This window comes from Perognathus longimembris, chromosome 3, assembly GCF_023159225.1.
Source record: "Perognathus longimembris pacificus isolate PPM17 chromosome 3, ASM2315922v1, whole genome shotgun sequence".
NCBI lineage: Eukaryota > Metazoa > Chordata > Mammalia > Rodentia > Heteromyidae > Perognathus > Perognathus longimembris.
In genome coordinates, this window is record NC_063163.1 from 117,486,068 (window position 1) to 117,499,422 (window position 13,355).

At 59.3% G+C, this 13,355-nt stretch overlaps 1 protein-coding gene and 1 long non-coding RNA gene across 2 annotated transcripts in view; one reads left to right on the plus strand and one right to left on the minus strand.

Moving 5' to 3' along the window:
• Window positions 1-13,355, plus strand: part of LOC125349634 — a 15,750-nt gene continuing 2,395 nt past the window's right edge. The window contains exons 1-2 of the long non-coding RNA XR_007210548.1: window positions 1-88; window positions 9,285-9,289. This is a non-coding gene — a long non-coding RNA (uncharacterized LOC125349634). The remainder of the gene's footprint in view (window positions 89-9,284; window positions 9,290-13,355) is intronic.
• Window positions 7,895-13,355, minus strand: part of Bcl9l (BCL9 like) — a 26,445-nt gene continuing 20,984 nt past the window's right edge. Inside the window, 8 exon segments of the mRNA XM_048343947.1 lie at window positions 7,895-9,006; window positions 9,582-9,863; window positions 10,184-11,966; window positions 11,968-12,360; window positions 12,362-12,484; window positions 12,566-12,650; window positions 12,767-12,846; window positions 12,848-12,987. Of these exon segments, the coding sequence (XP_048199904.1) occupies window positions 7,913-9,006; window positions 9,582-9,863; window positions 10,184-11,966; window positions 11,968-12,360; window positions 12,362-12,484; window positions 12,566-12,650; window positions 12,767-12,846; window positions 12,848-12,987 (3,980 nt within the window). The 3' untranslated portion in view covers window positions 7,895-7,912.

Below are 13,355 nucleotides of genomic sequence, written 5' to 3' on the forward strand. Positions count from 1 at the left end.
CAACCTTACTCCTTCACTAGTCTAAGTGGTTAAAGGTCCATTCAAATGCTAATGCACCTCATTACCAAACTTGTCTTAAAGGTTTTCTGTTCTTGTTATCAATGTTTGTTTAAGCATGGAGGTTCTGTTAAACTGTTGTTGGCAGAAGTTTTGCATCTTTTGTTTGGTGATGCTTGTTTCTCCAGCATTGACCATGTCATATCATGACCATATTATGCAGTGGGCAAAAATCTCTTCTGTCATTGGAATTCCATAAATTCATGACCAATTTTCTCTTTCTTTCTCTCTCTCTGTCTCTCTTGTTTTCTTTGTGGTTTGTTTTTTTTGCCAGTCCTGGGGACTGAATTCAGGGCCTGGGCATTGTCCCTGGCTTCTTTTTGCTCAGGGCTAGCACTTTACTTTTGAGCCACAGCGCCACTTTAGGCTTTGTCTGTTTATGTGGTGATGAGGAATCAAACCCAGGGCTTCATGCATGCTAGGCAAGCACTCTTACTGCTAAGCCACATTCCCAGCCCTCATTTTTTTTTTTTTTTTTTTTTTTTTTTTTGCCAGTCCTGGGCCTTGGACTCAGGGCCTGAGCACTGTCCCTGGCTTCTTTTTGCTCAAGGCTAGCACTCTGCCACTTGAGCCACAGCGCCACTTCTGGCCGTTTTCTATATATGTGGTGCTGGGGAATGGAACCCTGGGCTTGATGTATATGAGGCAAGCACTCTTGCCACTAGGCCATATTCCCAGACCCCTAGCCCTCATTTTTTTTAAACCTAAGTGCACCTTAAAACTTTTTGTACACAAGTGTGTGCAAATATGTTAAAAAAAACTCATTTTAATGCATAAAATCTGTCATCATGGTGTGAAAAAAAGTCTTTACTACCAAACTAATGTGTTTCTGCCTTAACTATTGGTATTTCCTGAAATTATTTGCCTTTGAATGCAATTATATCTATTATCTGTGCTGCTTGTTATCAAAAGCCTTGTGAGGGGCTGGGAATGTGGCTTAGCAGGAGAATGCTTGCCTAGCATGCAGGAGGCCTTGTGTTCGATTCCTCAGCACCACATAAACAGAAAAAAAATCCAGAAGTGGCTCAGTGGCTTAAGTGATAGAATGCTAGCCTTGAGCAAAAGAAAGCTTAGGGACAGTGCTCAAGCCACAAGTTCAAGTCCCAGGACTGGAAAAAGAAAAAAGCCTTGTAAAAAATATAAACCTTGTGTCAAAGGAGTCAATTATCAAGCGTGTTGCTTGTTAAAAGGAGAAGTCCTTCTCAATGGAAGTAGTCAGCCACTCTGTTCTCAGCCAGCTCCTAGCCAGCTGTGATGTGAGCCCACAATCTAGCATACTGCTCTGCCCCCCCCCCCCCCCCCCCCCCGCAGCCCAGCCTGTGGGTGGAGTCACAGTGAATTGCTTTGAGGCAGTTCTGGGATAACTTGGCTCCACAGGCAAGGAGATGAGGAAATGAAAAGAAAGAGGAAAATTAGTAAAGAGAGCCTTGGGAGAGGAGTTGAGGAAACAAAAAATGGTTTCTTTTGCATAAGAAAGGATTTGGGGAGTAACAACCCCAGAAGGTTCTAGTAAATTGAGGATGGTATGAGTTTATAAGATAGCGTTTATGAGTAAAGTTAATAATGTTGGTATGTAATTAAGTTGGCTGTGATTTAAGTAAGGTCAAGATTAATACACTGATGTAAAAACCAGCATCTCATTCTTTATGTCCACCTATGAAAGTAATTGTTTGTGCACTATTAAGTTTGTCACGTTTTAATATCTGTTTCCCAAGTATGTATGTAAGCCACCTCCGATACAAAGTGGGCAATGTTTCAATCTTAATTAGTATCCTAAAGCGCTATATTCAGTTAAAAATTAACTAGATTGTTTAATCAGTTGCTGTTTTAAAACTTTCATGTCTACTGAGTTCATCATTACAGAGTTTATCGTCTGCAGCATTTAGTCAGACCCACTGAGGGGTAAATAACACTTCCACGTATTTATTGGTCAAACTTTTTAACAAGTTCCAGGTAAACCCTGCTTAAAACAAACAAACAAATAAAAAAAAACCTGTTTCTATTTATCTCCTTGTTGCTCCAATTGAAGTAGAGGGGCTTTTGACACAGGCTCATTTGATCTGAGGTCAAAGCCAGCCCAGGCAAAAAAGACTCTCTGGGGGCTGGGGATATGGCCTAGTGGCAAGAGTGCCTGCCTCGGATACACGAGGCCCTAGGTTCGATTCCCCAGCACCACATATACAGAAAACGGCCAGAAGCGGCGCTGTGGCTCAGGTGGCAGAGTGCTAGCCTTGAGCGGGAAGAAGCCAGGGACAGTGCTCAGGCCCTGAGTCCAAGGCCCAGGACTGGCCAAAAAAAAAAAAAAAAAAAAAAAGACTCTCTGGGACTCGCACCTCTAATTAAACCAGCAAAATGCTGGAAGTGGCGCTGTGTCTCAAAGTGGTAGAGTGATAGCCTCGAGCAAAAGAGCTCAGGAACAGTGGCCAGGCTCTGAGTTCAAGCCCCATGACTGACAACAGGTATCTCAGCAAGAAGCAAACACCCCAGGACAAAGCTAGTCCTGTCACTGAGAGACCATCCAGAGGCAGGTAATAAGGGACAGCTTCAGATCCTAAATGGAGTGGCTTTGTGCTGGTCCTTCCAAAATTAACCACAGCTGGGAGGTCAAGAGAAAAATAGTTAATAAGCATGCCTGGGGCTGGGAATATGGCCTAGTGGTAGAGTGCTTGCCCCGTATACCTGAAGCCCTGGGTTCGATTCCCTAGCACCACATATATAGAAAAGGCCAGAAGTGGTGCTGTGGTTCTAGTGGCAGAGTGCTAGCCTTGAGCAAAAAGAAGCCAGGGACAGTGCTCAGGCCCTGAGCTCAAGGCCCAGGACTGGCAAAAAAAAAAAGCCTTTCTAATGTCTTTGCCTGTCTACCTTCTAACTGGACAGGAACTTATATTCTTGCCTTTGCTACCACCTGTTTTTATTTATAGTGAGGCTTGGACTCAGGACAGTTTGCCTTGGCCCCTTCCTGGATGTCATCCATCTCTATAATCCAGATGTCTACCAAGGCTTCCCACCAGGCCCTTAACCACTCCTATCCAGCCCCAGCTCCTGAGTGCTTATTCTAACCCTACCCAGTTGCCAGAAACCCTGGGCACGCCTTCCTGTCCCAGTTCCATTATAAGGCAATTCCCCCTTCCCTGTCATGGGCCACAACTGGGTTTGTGTTCCAAATGGAACTTTTCTGGCTCATGACCATGTGTCATTCCATTCAACCGGTCCTGCCATCTTGTCAGTCTTTTGCCTGATCTCGACTCAATTGCAGGAGCATCTCAGTGGATGATGGGAACGGCTCCAGTGGACACCCTGGTGGGATTTCAGCTCACAGCGGTACCTGGCTGGCCCCACTATTAGGACCTTTAACCGTCATCCTCTTACTCCTCCTTCTTGGACAGTGTTTTCCTCAATCTTTTTTCAAAAAGTTTCTCTTTAACAGGATAATGGCCCTCACTCACTCAGGACACTACCTGGGAGCAAGTCAAGGCCATCCTATTACTGCAAGCAACCAGAGACTTCGCTTACACTTCCCAGCCCCGCCCAGAGTAGACTTGGACCCTGAGGACCCCAGCCCCAGTGACTCCTAGATGCCCCCATGTCAGCAGGAAGTAGCCAGAGAAGACCACGACATCCCTCAATTTTTTATACCTCTTCAGAGTTCCAAATGATGGGAATCTGCTTTGCTCTCCTAACTCCATGTTGCTCCTGTAGCTTCCCTGGGGGCCCTCCTGGTTCTCAGGAAAACTTCACCCCGACCTTATCTGGAAGTGCAAGACCGCCGGTGTCAGGAAGATACCCCTGCCGTAAAACCTCAAATGGACAGTTTGAACCGTCGATCCCCAACGGGACCGTTTGGACAATAAATCCCCAACAGGACAGGACAAAGAATTTCCAAAGAAGAGTCCGACCTCTTCCCAGGTCCCCTCTCAGCCCAATTGTGTTATGTGGCCAGAGATGGACTACGGACTGCGTCCCACCCCATCACCCCAGACGCGTACAGACGCCAGTATGCGCGGACCCGCTGTGCTTGACCCCCAGGCAGGGCAATCGCCTGAGCCTGGCTGTCCACACTGCGGGCCCGACGGAAAGGCCCTCCACCCCCCAGACCTGATGGCCTTTCCATTAATCTCTGCCTCCTGCTTAGACCCCATAAAAGGCCCAACTCCTGCCCCACACCTGCACAATCTCTGATCCCATGGGAAGGTTGCTGTTCCGCCTTAATAAACAGTCCTAACCTATTGAAGATGGAGTCTGACCTAATCCTTTTCCTTTTTCTTGTCTCTTCCATTTTCCTAACCATCTTAAAGAAATGAAACCAGGAGAGGCTGGGTGTTAGGTTCGCCCCTTCCTCCTTTGTTTTCTGTTGTTGTTGTTGTTGCCAATCCTGGGCCTTGGACTCGGGGCCTGAGCACTGTCTCTGGCTTCTTTTTGCTCAAGGCTAGCACTCTGCCACTTGAGCCACAGCGCCACTTCTGGCCGTTTTCTATATATGTGGTGCTGGGGAATTGAACCCAGGGCTTGATGTATATGAGGCAAGCACTCTCGCCACTAGGCCATATTCCCAGCCCCCCCTTCCTCCTTCTGTGCACACATGGCCCCTTCCCTAGAGGTCCCCACCCAGCATCTCTAACCCAGGGCACTGGTGCACCTGTGGGCGTACCCCTAGGCTCCCCGACCCTCTCCCTGTGTAACCAGTCTCCATGGCTAGTCCCCCCTCTGCACACCTCCATCTGGCGTGGGCCAGCAGTTTGCTCTCCCACCAATAAATTCCTTTCTGACTAAACCATGTGGCAATCTCCTTTAGGTGAACCTTACACAATGAGTGAAGGTTGTTGTTGCTGAGGGTTTTTTTTTTTTGTTTTGTTTTGGTCAGCTGTGGGGCTTGAACTCTGGGCTTAGGTGTTGTCCCTGAGCTCTTCAGCTCAAGGCTAGTGCTCTACCACTTGGGCTACAGCACCACTTCCGGTTTTCTGGTGGTGACTTGGAGATAAGAGTCACCACTTTCCTGCCTGGGCTGGCTAAGGAGTGAAAGTTAATGAGCGAATGTCCAGGCTGAGAGACGGCCAGCTTGACGCAGGGTGTGGCTTTAACCATGGGCCTCGGTTCCTTAATCACATATTCTGCCAGGCCTCCAATCCCTCAGCTGCCTTGATCAAACAGAAAACTAGGGCTAGTCCATGTTAGGTAGCTGCCCTGGCCCTAACCAAACCAGTACTGGAGCAACCCAAGTCCCCAGGTCCTGAGGCCAGAGGCCACCTGCCCGGGAGGCTGGGTAGTGGCCTAAGGAAGAGCCAAGGGCAAGGCAGCTACACAGGCCCAGTGAAGGCGGAAAGACTCTAGAGAAGCAAACCCCGGGCTTATCTGCCCAGGTACCAAGTGGAGGTGCACAGAAAACTCCCAGGGTGGGCCAGGGCCCTAGTGGGAGACTGAGACTAGGAGACTGGAGAAAAAGGCAGACTGAAAGGACCCTCTGGAAATCTCTAGTCCTGCTTCCACCCGCAGAGTCCCCTTAGGCAGGGCAGCATGAAAGGCCAGCCCAGCCCAGGCAGGGGAGTCCTTGGGCCCCAGCAAGTTCTGCCCTGCCCAAGAGGAAGCTCCCTGGCACAGTGGGGGTGAGACCTCTCAGGTAGCTCTGGACTCAGATTTGGGGTATGGCATCAGAGACTCCGACCCTTGCCGGGGGCCCGTCCAGCTAAGCTCCCTGGGAGGTCTCCCCCAGGAAAGTCAGCTCTGGGGCCCCAAGGGGCTACGCTCTTACAGGGGGGCAGGGAAGTCCTGAGGTTCCCGCCCCCCCCCCCCCCGCCACCATTTCCTCCTGGCATCCAATAGCAAGCTGGGCAGTGGAGAAGCCAGACACAGAAGCAAAAAGGCAACATATCGGATTCTGAATTTTCTCTTTTTAATAAAAAGGCACCTATAAAACAGGTCAATACAGTACAGGCAGCACAGAGACCCCCGGAACAAGCCTAAAAATTGTTTCAAAATAAAAACCAAGAAGATGTCTTCACATATTGTATTTATATATTTATATTTATATATATATTTATATAATGGTACAAAATGGCTAGGGGCATGGCCATGGATGGAGGGAGGAAGGCTGGCCTGTGGAGTTAGCCTTGGAGCTAGTGGCGGGAGGAGAGGACTCCAGGAGGGCATGAGGTCCCCGGTGGGCTGAGCCCTCTCGCCGGGGCGGGCAGGAGGAGGAGGAGGAGAAGGAGGGCAGGACAGCAGCGGCGAGGGCCCAGGTGGAGGCAGGACAGAGTGCCTGCCAGGAGGGAGGGCAGGCACCCCCATACCACACAGAGGCCTGGCCATGGCCTCGGGGAGCCCCGGAGAAGGAAGTGGCACGGGACCTGGCTGATGGTGGACCACGAGGACAGCACCAACTGGGAGAAGTGGGCATGAGTTCCCTTTGTATTACAGCTGCCAAGGCGAACCCAGCCCCGGCGGGTGGGTCGGGAAGGCCGGGCACGGGGCCCAGGGAGAGGACACTGACTAGCATGGCCCTCGGCCCTAGAGGCAGGGCAGCAAAGACCTCCACCAGAGACCCGCCCTGCCGCCTCACAAGGCAGGAAAGGAGGTGAAGGTTTTTACTCCTGGGGTCAAGTGGGGCAAAACACTCAGTCATGTATGGCTTCGGCTCTGACCAGGGGTGGGCGGGCGGGCGGGCTGAGAACTCTCTGGGGGGGGGGGACAGGGAGGGGACTAAGGAGGAGGCAGTAGCTGTGCCTGGGTGGGCATAGACAGATCTGGTGCGTGGCCCTGAGCCCGGGGCGGGAGTGGGGTGCGCTCCAGTCCCCACCCCTCCACATCGGTGACTCAATCCTTGGAGGGGGAGGCTGGGAGGGGAAGCAGATGGGCTGGGCCAAGCCCTGCTCCTCTTTGGTGGTTTCTGGGAGAGTTGGGACCCTGGGGGTTCTCCGGCCCAGGACGACTGCAGCATCAGGACACCCCTTCCACGGCTGCATTCAAGGGGGCCACACAGACACTGCCCCTTCCTCCTCGCCTTCACCCCAGGCTGGGGACAAAGGGCTTCAAGTTCTGGCTAAGATGTAGCAGCAGGGGCCCCCAGACACCCAGGACGGGAGGCGGGGCCCGTGTCCCTCAGCCTCGCCCCCGCTGGAGCTCGCCAGCAGGCGGCCTGACCTCAGTTCAGGCGTGGGGCGTCTATGCCCTCTCTCCCTTCGCGGGGTGGACGTGGAGGACCGTGTCTCTGGTCCAGGGGAATGGAAGGAGCAACCATTTGAAAAAGGAGGGAAGGGTTTCCTTTACCCTTTTCTTTTGAGGGGTGCGGGGGGGGGTGACTTCTATCAAAACACAGAAATACAGCACACGCACAAACCGGCACAAAAGCTCAGCGCTCTATTTACAGCTCCGGCTGGCACCTGCCCACCTAGCCAGCCGCCTGCAGGGGTGGAAGGGGTGGGGGAGGAAGTGAGGCAGGGAGAGACAGGTGGGAAAAACAAACAAACAAACAAACAAACAGGGGCCAGCAGAGTGATGAGGGGGAAAGAAAGTGGGGTGAAGCAATGCGGGAGGGAGGAAGGGATGGAGGGAGAAGAGGCCCTTCCTCTCTTCTTCTCTCCCCCAAGGAAGGCCAGGGAGGGACAGAGCACAGGGGGACCGTGGGGTTCCACGGGAACTGGGGGTAGCGGGGAAGGGGCTGTCCAGGTGGCCAAAGTAAAGGAACAAACCCCAACCCCAACCCCAGCCCCTCTCCCCGACGTTGCCGCCGCCACTTCTCTAAGCTGCCAGCACATCCCGGTTTTCCACGAATGCCACTCCCCCCCCACAAGGCCCCGCCCACCCCTCGGCCCCCCCCCACTCCTGGCCCCAGGCCACCCCCCACTCGGGAGCGAGGAAACTTCTAGAAGGGCAGGTTGGCCATGCCGCCCGGCGCGGGGAGGTAGCCCATCTGGCTGTCCAGAGACACGCTGCGCTGCCGCAGGGGGTGGGACACCATGAGGTTCTGCTGGGGCGGGGGGCCCATGAGGGAGCCCTGCGGGGAGAGCATGTGGGGGGGCTGGCCGTAGACCTCGCCCCCCACGCCCCGCTGCTTCATCAGCATGAAATTCTGCTGGGCCATGAGGCCTTGTGGCGGGGACATGACCCCCTGGTGCAGGCCGGGGGGCACCATGCCCTGCTGGGGGGGCACACCTGTCCTGCCCAGCAAGGACATCTGTCCGGGGTGGCACATGGACATGTTGAGCCCCCGCTGGACTCCCTGCTGGCCCGGGAGGTTGGGGGGCCGCGAGGGCGTCTGCTCCGCCATCATGTTCTGCAGGTTCATGAGGTGCAGGTTGGGGGGCTGGGCCTTGGGGGGCTGGTTCTCGCTCTTGGGGAAGTACTGGAGGGTGCTGCTCGGCTTCTCGGAGGGGATGATCCTCGACAAGTCGAACTCGGGGATCCCCGTGGGGGTGGGCCGGATCACCTCGCTCAGCTCGGGGTCATTGAGCACGGACGCCACCCCGGGGAGCACCCCCGGCGGGTAGGTGTCGCCCATGCGCCCCGCCATGCCTTTGCCCAGCAGGTGCTGCTGCGGGGCCATGGGGCCCGGCGGCTGGCTGGGCAGGTCCTCGGGGGGCAGAGGCAGGCCCGACGGGTAGTGCTGCTGCAGGCCGGGCCCCCCGCCCCCGCCCCCCGCGGGGGCCATGGCACCGTGGGGCTGCTGCAGCCGAGGGGGGAAGGGCATCATCTGGGAAGAGCTGGGCACGGGGCCGCAGGGGGCATTCAGGGAGTCTGGGCCTCCTGGGGCCAGCATCATGGAGTTTTGAGGGGGGCCCCCTGTCCCCTGTGCATTGGGGTGCAGCGGAATGTTGGAGCCCAGAGGGGTGGGAGAGGGTAGCATGGCGGGCGGGGGTTCGTGGGACAGGGGCTGCTGGCCTGGCAGGTTCAAGCCCATGGGGCTCTGGGCAGCAGTGGAGTTCAGGTGCATCTGGTTGGGCTGGCTGTTGCTGAGGCCTGCGGGGAGGGAGAGAGGACAAGGGCGTGAGGAACCGGGGTGGGGGAGACGGGGACCCCATCTTGCCCGCTCCCCAGCCAAGTGGTGTGGAGCCGGGTTTTTTTCAGCATGGATGCCCCAGGTGTGAGAGAAGGGCCTAGAGGGGATTACATGGAAGCCAGGAGCCCAAGTTGTGCACACACACACACACACACACACACACACACACACACACACCCTTTCTTTTTCTGGAGCAGATCCTGGGGCTTGAACTCAGGGCCTGGGCGCTGTCCCTGAGCTTTTGTGCTCAAGGCTAACGCCGCAGCTCCACTAATGGCTTTCTGGTGGCTCACTGGAGGTTAGGGTCTCCCAGCCTTCAGCTTCCTGAGCAGCTAGGATGACCGGTGGGGGCCGCGGGCACCGTGCCAGGGGCACACTGCAGGGCACCGAGGAGACCCCCCCCCCCCCGTCAGGCGCTCCGGGATGGGTGCCACGAGATGCCTGCAGAGAATGGGATGGGGGCCCCGACCTCACGCCTCCAGGTCCAGGGTGTCTCCCTTCCCATTTCCGGGGGGCCCCCTTCCCGTCCCCGCACCTGGCCCGGAGCCCTGCGGCGGCGGCGGCGGGGGCAGCAGCGGCCGGTCGGGAAGCAGCTCGTCGTCGGAGGTGGCGATGGTCTTGATGGCGTTGTGGTAGAGCGGGGTGGAGCTGGGCATGGCGTACTTGGACATCTGGGACATCATCAGTGACAGGGGGTTCTGGGAAGGGGCGGGGTCTGGGGAGGAGGTGAACGGCAGGCTGGGGTTCATGAGGCCGCTGGGAGGGTTGGCAGGAGGCGCTGAGGAGCTGCTCCGGGGACCACTGGGCGGGAGGGTGCCTACAGCAGCGGGGAGACAGAGAACGGGCAGGGGAGTGACTCGGGAGGAGAGGATGCACTTGGCTGCTCCTATTGGGGGGGCCTCGGGAAGAGGTCAGCTCCAAAACTCTGCCCCTGACCCCTCCAGGAACACCCCCGTTTCCCTGAACACCAAAGCCGAGTGAACCACAGCCCACCCATCTTCCAGCAATTCCTGCAGGGGGAAAAGGCTCCAAACCCCAAGTGTGACCCCTCAGAGCGCAACACAAAAGTCACCGCCACAGAGCCCCCCCCCTCCCGCGCCCCCCGCCCCGAGTCCAGGGCCCGCCCCTCCGACTCACCCTGCTCCAAGTTGCCCAGGGTGGAGGATGAGTTCATGTTGAGAGGCGGCTGCTTGTTCTGGGGGACCCCAGGGCTAGGCATGGCTGTCTTGGGCGAGGCGACCCAGCCTGGAGAAGGCACCGCCATGGAAGGCGACTTGAGCCTGCTGGGCGAGCCAGTGGGCGAGCGGACGCTGAGGGAGGAGCTGAGGACCTGCGGCGACTTGAGGGGTCCCGGGGGATTGGCGGAAGGCAAGGGCACCATCTGCGAGGGAGTCTGGGGCGACTTGAGGTTGGCGGAGGGCGAGGTGACCAGCGGCGAGTGCACCTGGCTGAGCGTGGGCGACTTGAGGTGCCCCATGCCCGGCGAGCCCATCTGGTTAATACTGATGGTGAGGTCGGAAGGCCGTCGGCCCAGGCCCCGGCTGGGGGCGGGGTGCACAGAGCCCGGGGGAGGGTTGGACACGGGGGGGAGGGGCATGTGGCTGAGCCGGGTGGTAGCCACAGTGCCCATGGGCACCGAGCCCTGGTCGGGGCTGAACAAGTCTTGGGTACCGCCCATGTCCTGAGGCATGGCTTGGTAAGGTCCCTGGCCCCCCGAGAACCCCTGCTGGCCCTGGCTGGGGAACTGGGACGGCATCAGCATCTTCTGCGGGCCGCCCATCATGCCACCGTTGTTCTGGGCTCGCACCCGGGCCACGTCCTCGGGACTGAGGCCCTGGGGTCCCATCAGGTCCCCGGGGCCCCGCATCTTCTGCGACATGAGCATCTGCTGCTGCGGGGTCATCTGCACGTTCAGGTTCATGTTCATGTTCATGTTCACGTTCATGTTCATGTTGAGGTTGCCCGGGCCCATGGGCGGGTCCACCTCCCTCAGCCCGGACTGCGCCATGGGGGGGCTCAGGAGGCCGCGGCCCCCGCCGAACTCCATGCCCATGGGGGCGCCCGCCAGGCCCTCGCCGGCGGCCATCTGCGCGGGGAACATGGCGGGATCCATCTGCCGGTGCGCCTGCATCATCCGCTCCATCTCCATGCCCTGCGCCATGCCGCCGCCCGCCATGCCCAGCGGCCGCTGCAGGCCCATCGACCGCTTCTCCAGCAGCTGGTGGCGCAGCAGCTCCTCGCGCACGCGCGGGGCCATGAACCGCTCCGAGTCGCCCTGCCCGCCGGGGTAGGGCACGGCGTTCTGGGCAAAGCTGCCGGGTCCCCCCATGGGGGGCAGGTCTTCGGTCCAACCCATGCCCGGCCTCGCCGGCCTCTGCATGGCGTTCATGGGCACCTCCATGGGCACGCCCTGCATGCCCCCGAAGCCGGGCATCCGCTGCATCTGGTTGCCTGGGAAACGGGGGCTGGGGAAGGGCGGTCCGCCCCGCAGCTGCATGGGGTCTTGGACGTCCATGGCCCCCCGCAGCGGCGAGCCCATCCCGGGGGGCCACTGGTCCCCGGGCTTGCTGTGGTAGGGGGGCGGGGGCCCCCTCACCATCATGCCCCCCATGCCCATCATGTCCTGCAGGGGGCGGCCCCCGTGCAGCCCGATCTGCTCTTCCTTCCGCCGCTTCTCCTCGTAGTACTCCTCCTGGAGCTTGCGCCAGGCCACCTGCTCGGGCGTCAGGCTGTCCGGGCCCAGCCTCTGCATCATCATGTTCATCTGCTGCCCCATGTCCCCGCCCGGGGGGTGCCCGGGCGCCTCGTGCTCCAGCGGGGGGCCCCCGAGGCTCTGGGTCTGTGAGATCATGGACTGCAGGGGCTCCTCGTACTTCTTCAGCCCGCCGGGAGGGCCCGGGGGCGGCTGCTGGGGGGGCGGGCGGGGCGGGCGCCGGCGGGCCCCCCTCGCCGCCCGCTCCGGGGGGCCCCTTGAGGAAGGGCTCCGCCTCGCCGCTGCGGAGCAGCAGCCGCTCGATGTCGCGCAGGGTCTGGAGGGAGCGCTCGCGGTGCTCCAGCTGCTCCTTGGACAGCCCCTCCGAGCCCACCAGGCCGCGCTGCCCGGTGCCCGCGGGCGTGGCTTCCCCCAGCAGGGCCGGGCCCGGGGCGCTGCTGGGGTCTCCCCCGGGAGGCAGAGGGTTGGTGGCGGCCGCGGCGGTTGGGGTGTTAGGATGGGTGCCCCCGGCGCCACCGCCCGTGCTGGCGGCTCCCACGGAGTTGGGGGCCAGGTCCTGACCGGCGTCCTCAGGGGGCCCCTCCGGAGGCAGGGCAGGGGGGGGCGCTGCCGGGGGCCGGGGCGGGCGGCGGCGGCGGCAGGGCCGGCGGCTGGGACTGCGGGGTGCCGGCCGACGTCGGCGTGTTCAAGGGGAGCGGTTCCGGGGTGGGTGGCACTTTGGGGGCCTGCGGGAGGACCGAGGCAGGGTGTGAGACGGGGAAGGGGGTGTCCCCACCGCTCTCGGGATCGAGCCGGGCCGCACTCACCTGGTCCAGCTTGGCCCGGGGCACGTTCTGCTGGTGGTAGGCGAGGATGGAGTCCGCCCGGCCCTGGAACACGGCCTCCGCGGCCCTGAGGAGGGAGGGGGTCGACCACCGGCGGCTCAGGAGAGAGGGGCGGACGGGAGCCCCCCCCTCCCGCCCCCCCCGCCCCCGCGCCAGCTCACTGGAGACCCCCGAGACACTCACGTGTTGGCCAGGTGGGTGGTGAAGACGTACACGAACTGGGACGGAGGCTTGCCGGGGACATTCCCGCCGCCGCCACCCCCCGCCTCCCGGGGCGTCTGTCCGAAGGCCTGGCGGGGGGCCGTGCGGTGGGCCAGGGGCGCTGCTCTCACTGAGGGGCAGTTGGGCAGTTTGGCCAGGCCCCAGCTGCGGGGCCGCCATAGCTGGGTCTGCTACATTACAATCTGCAGAAGAAGGGAGGGGACGTGCGTGAAAGGTCCAGACACTGGACGAACCGGCCGGTAACCCCCAAATGCATCCCCCCCCACCTCCCTTCCACCCCCCCAGGGTGTTCCCTACCTCACAACACACCCAGCAGGGTGATTTACTGTCACAGCCTGGAGTCTTCACCACTGGCCTCTACCCTGACCTGCCTAGAGCAGTCTTTGGCCACGATAGCACCAGTGCAGCCAGGAGGGGCAGGGCGAGCCTTGCCTGGCACTCCCCGGGGTACTTACAGGTGTGATTTTCACGTCACCAGCACATTCCGGGGAGGGAGGCATCACACTCCAGCTTACAGAGGAGGAAATGAGCCTGGCAGGGATGCAGTAAC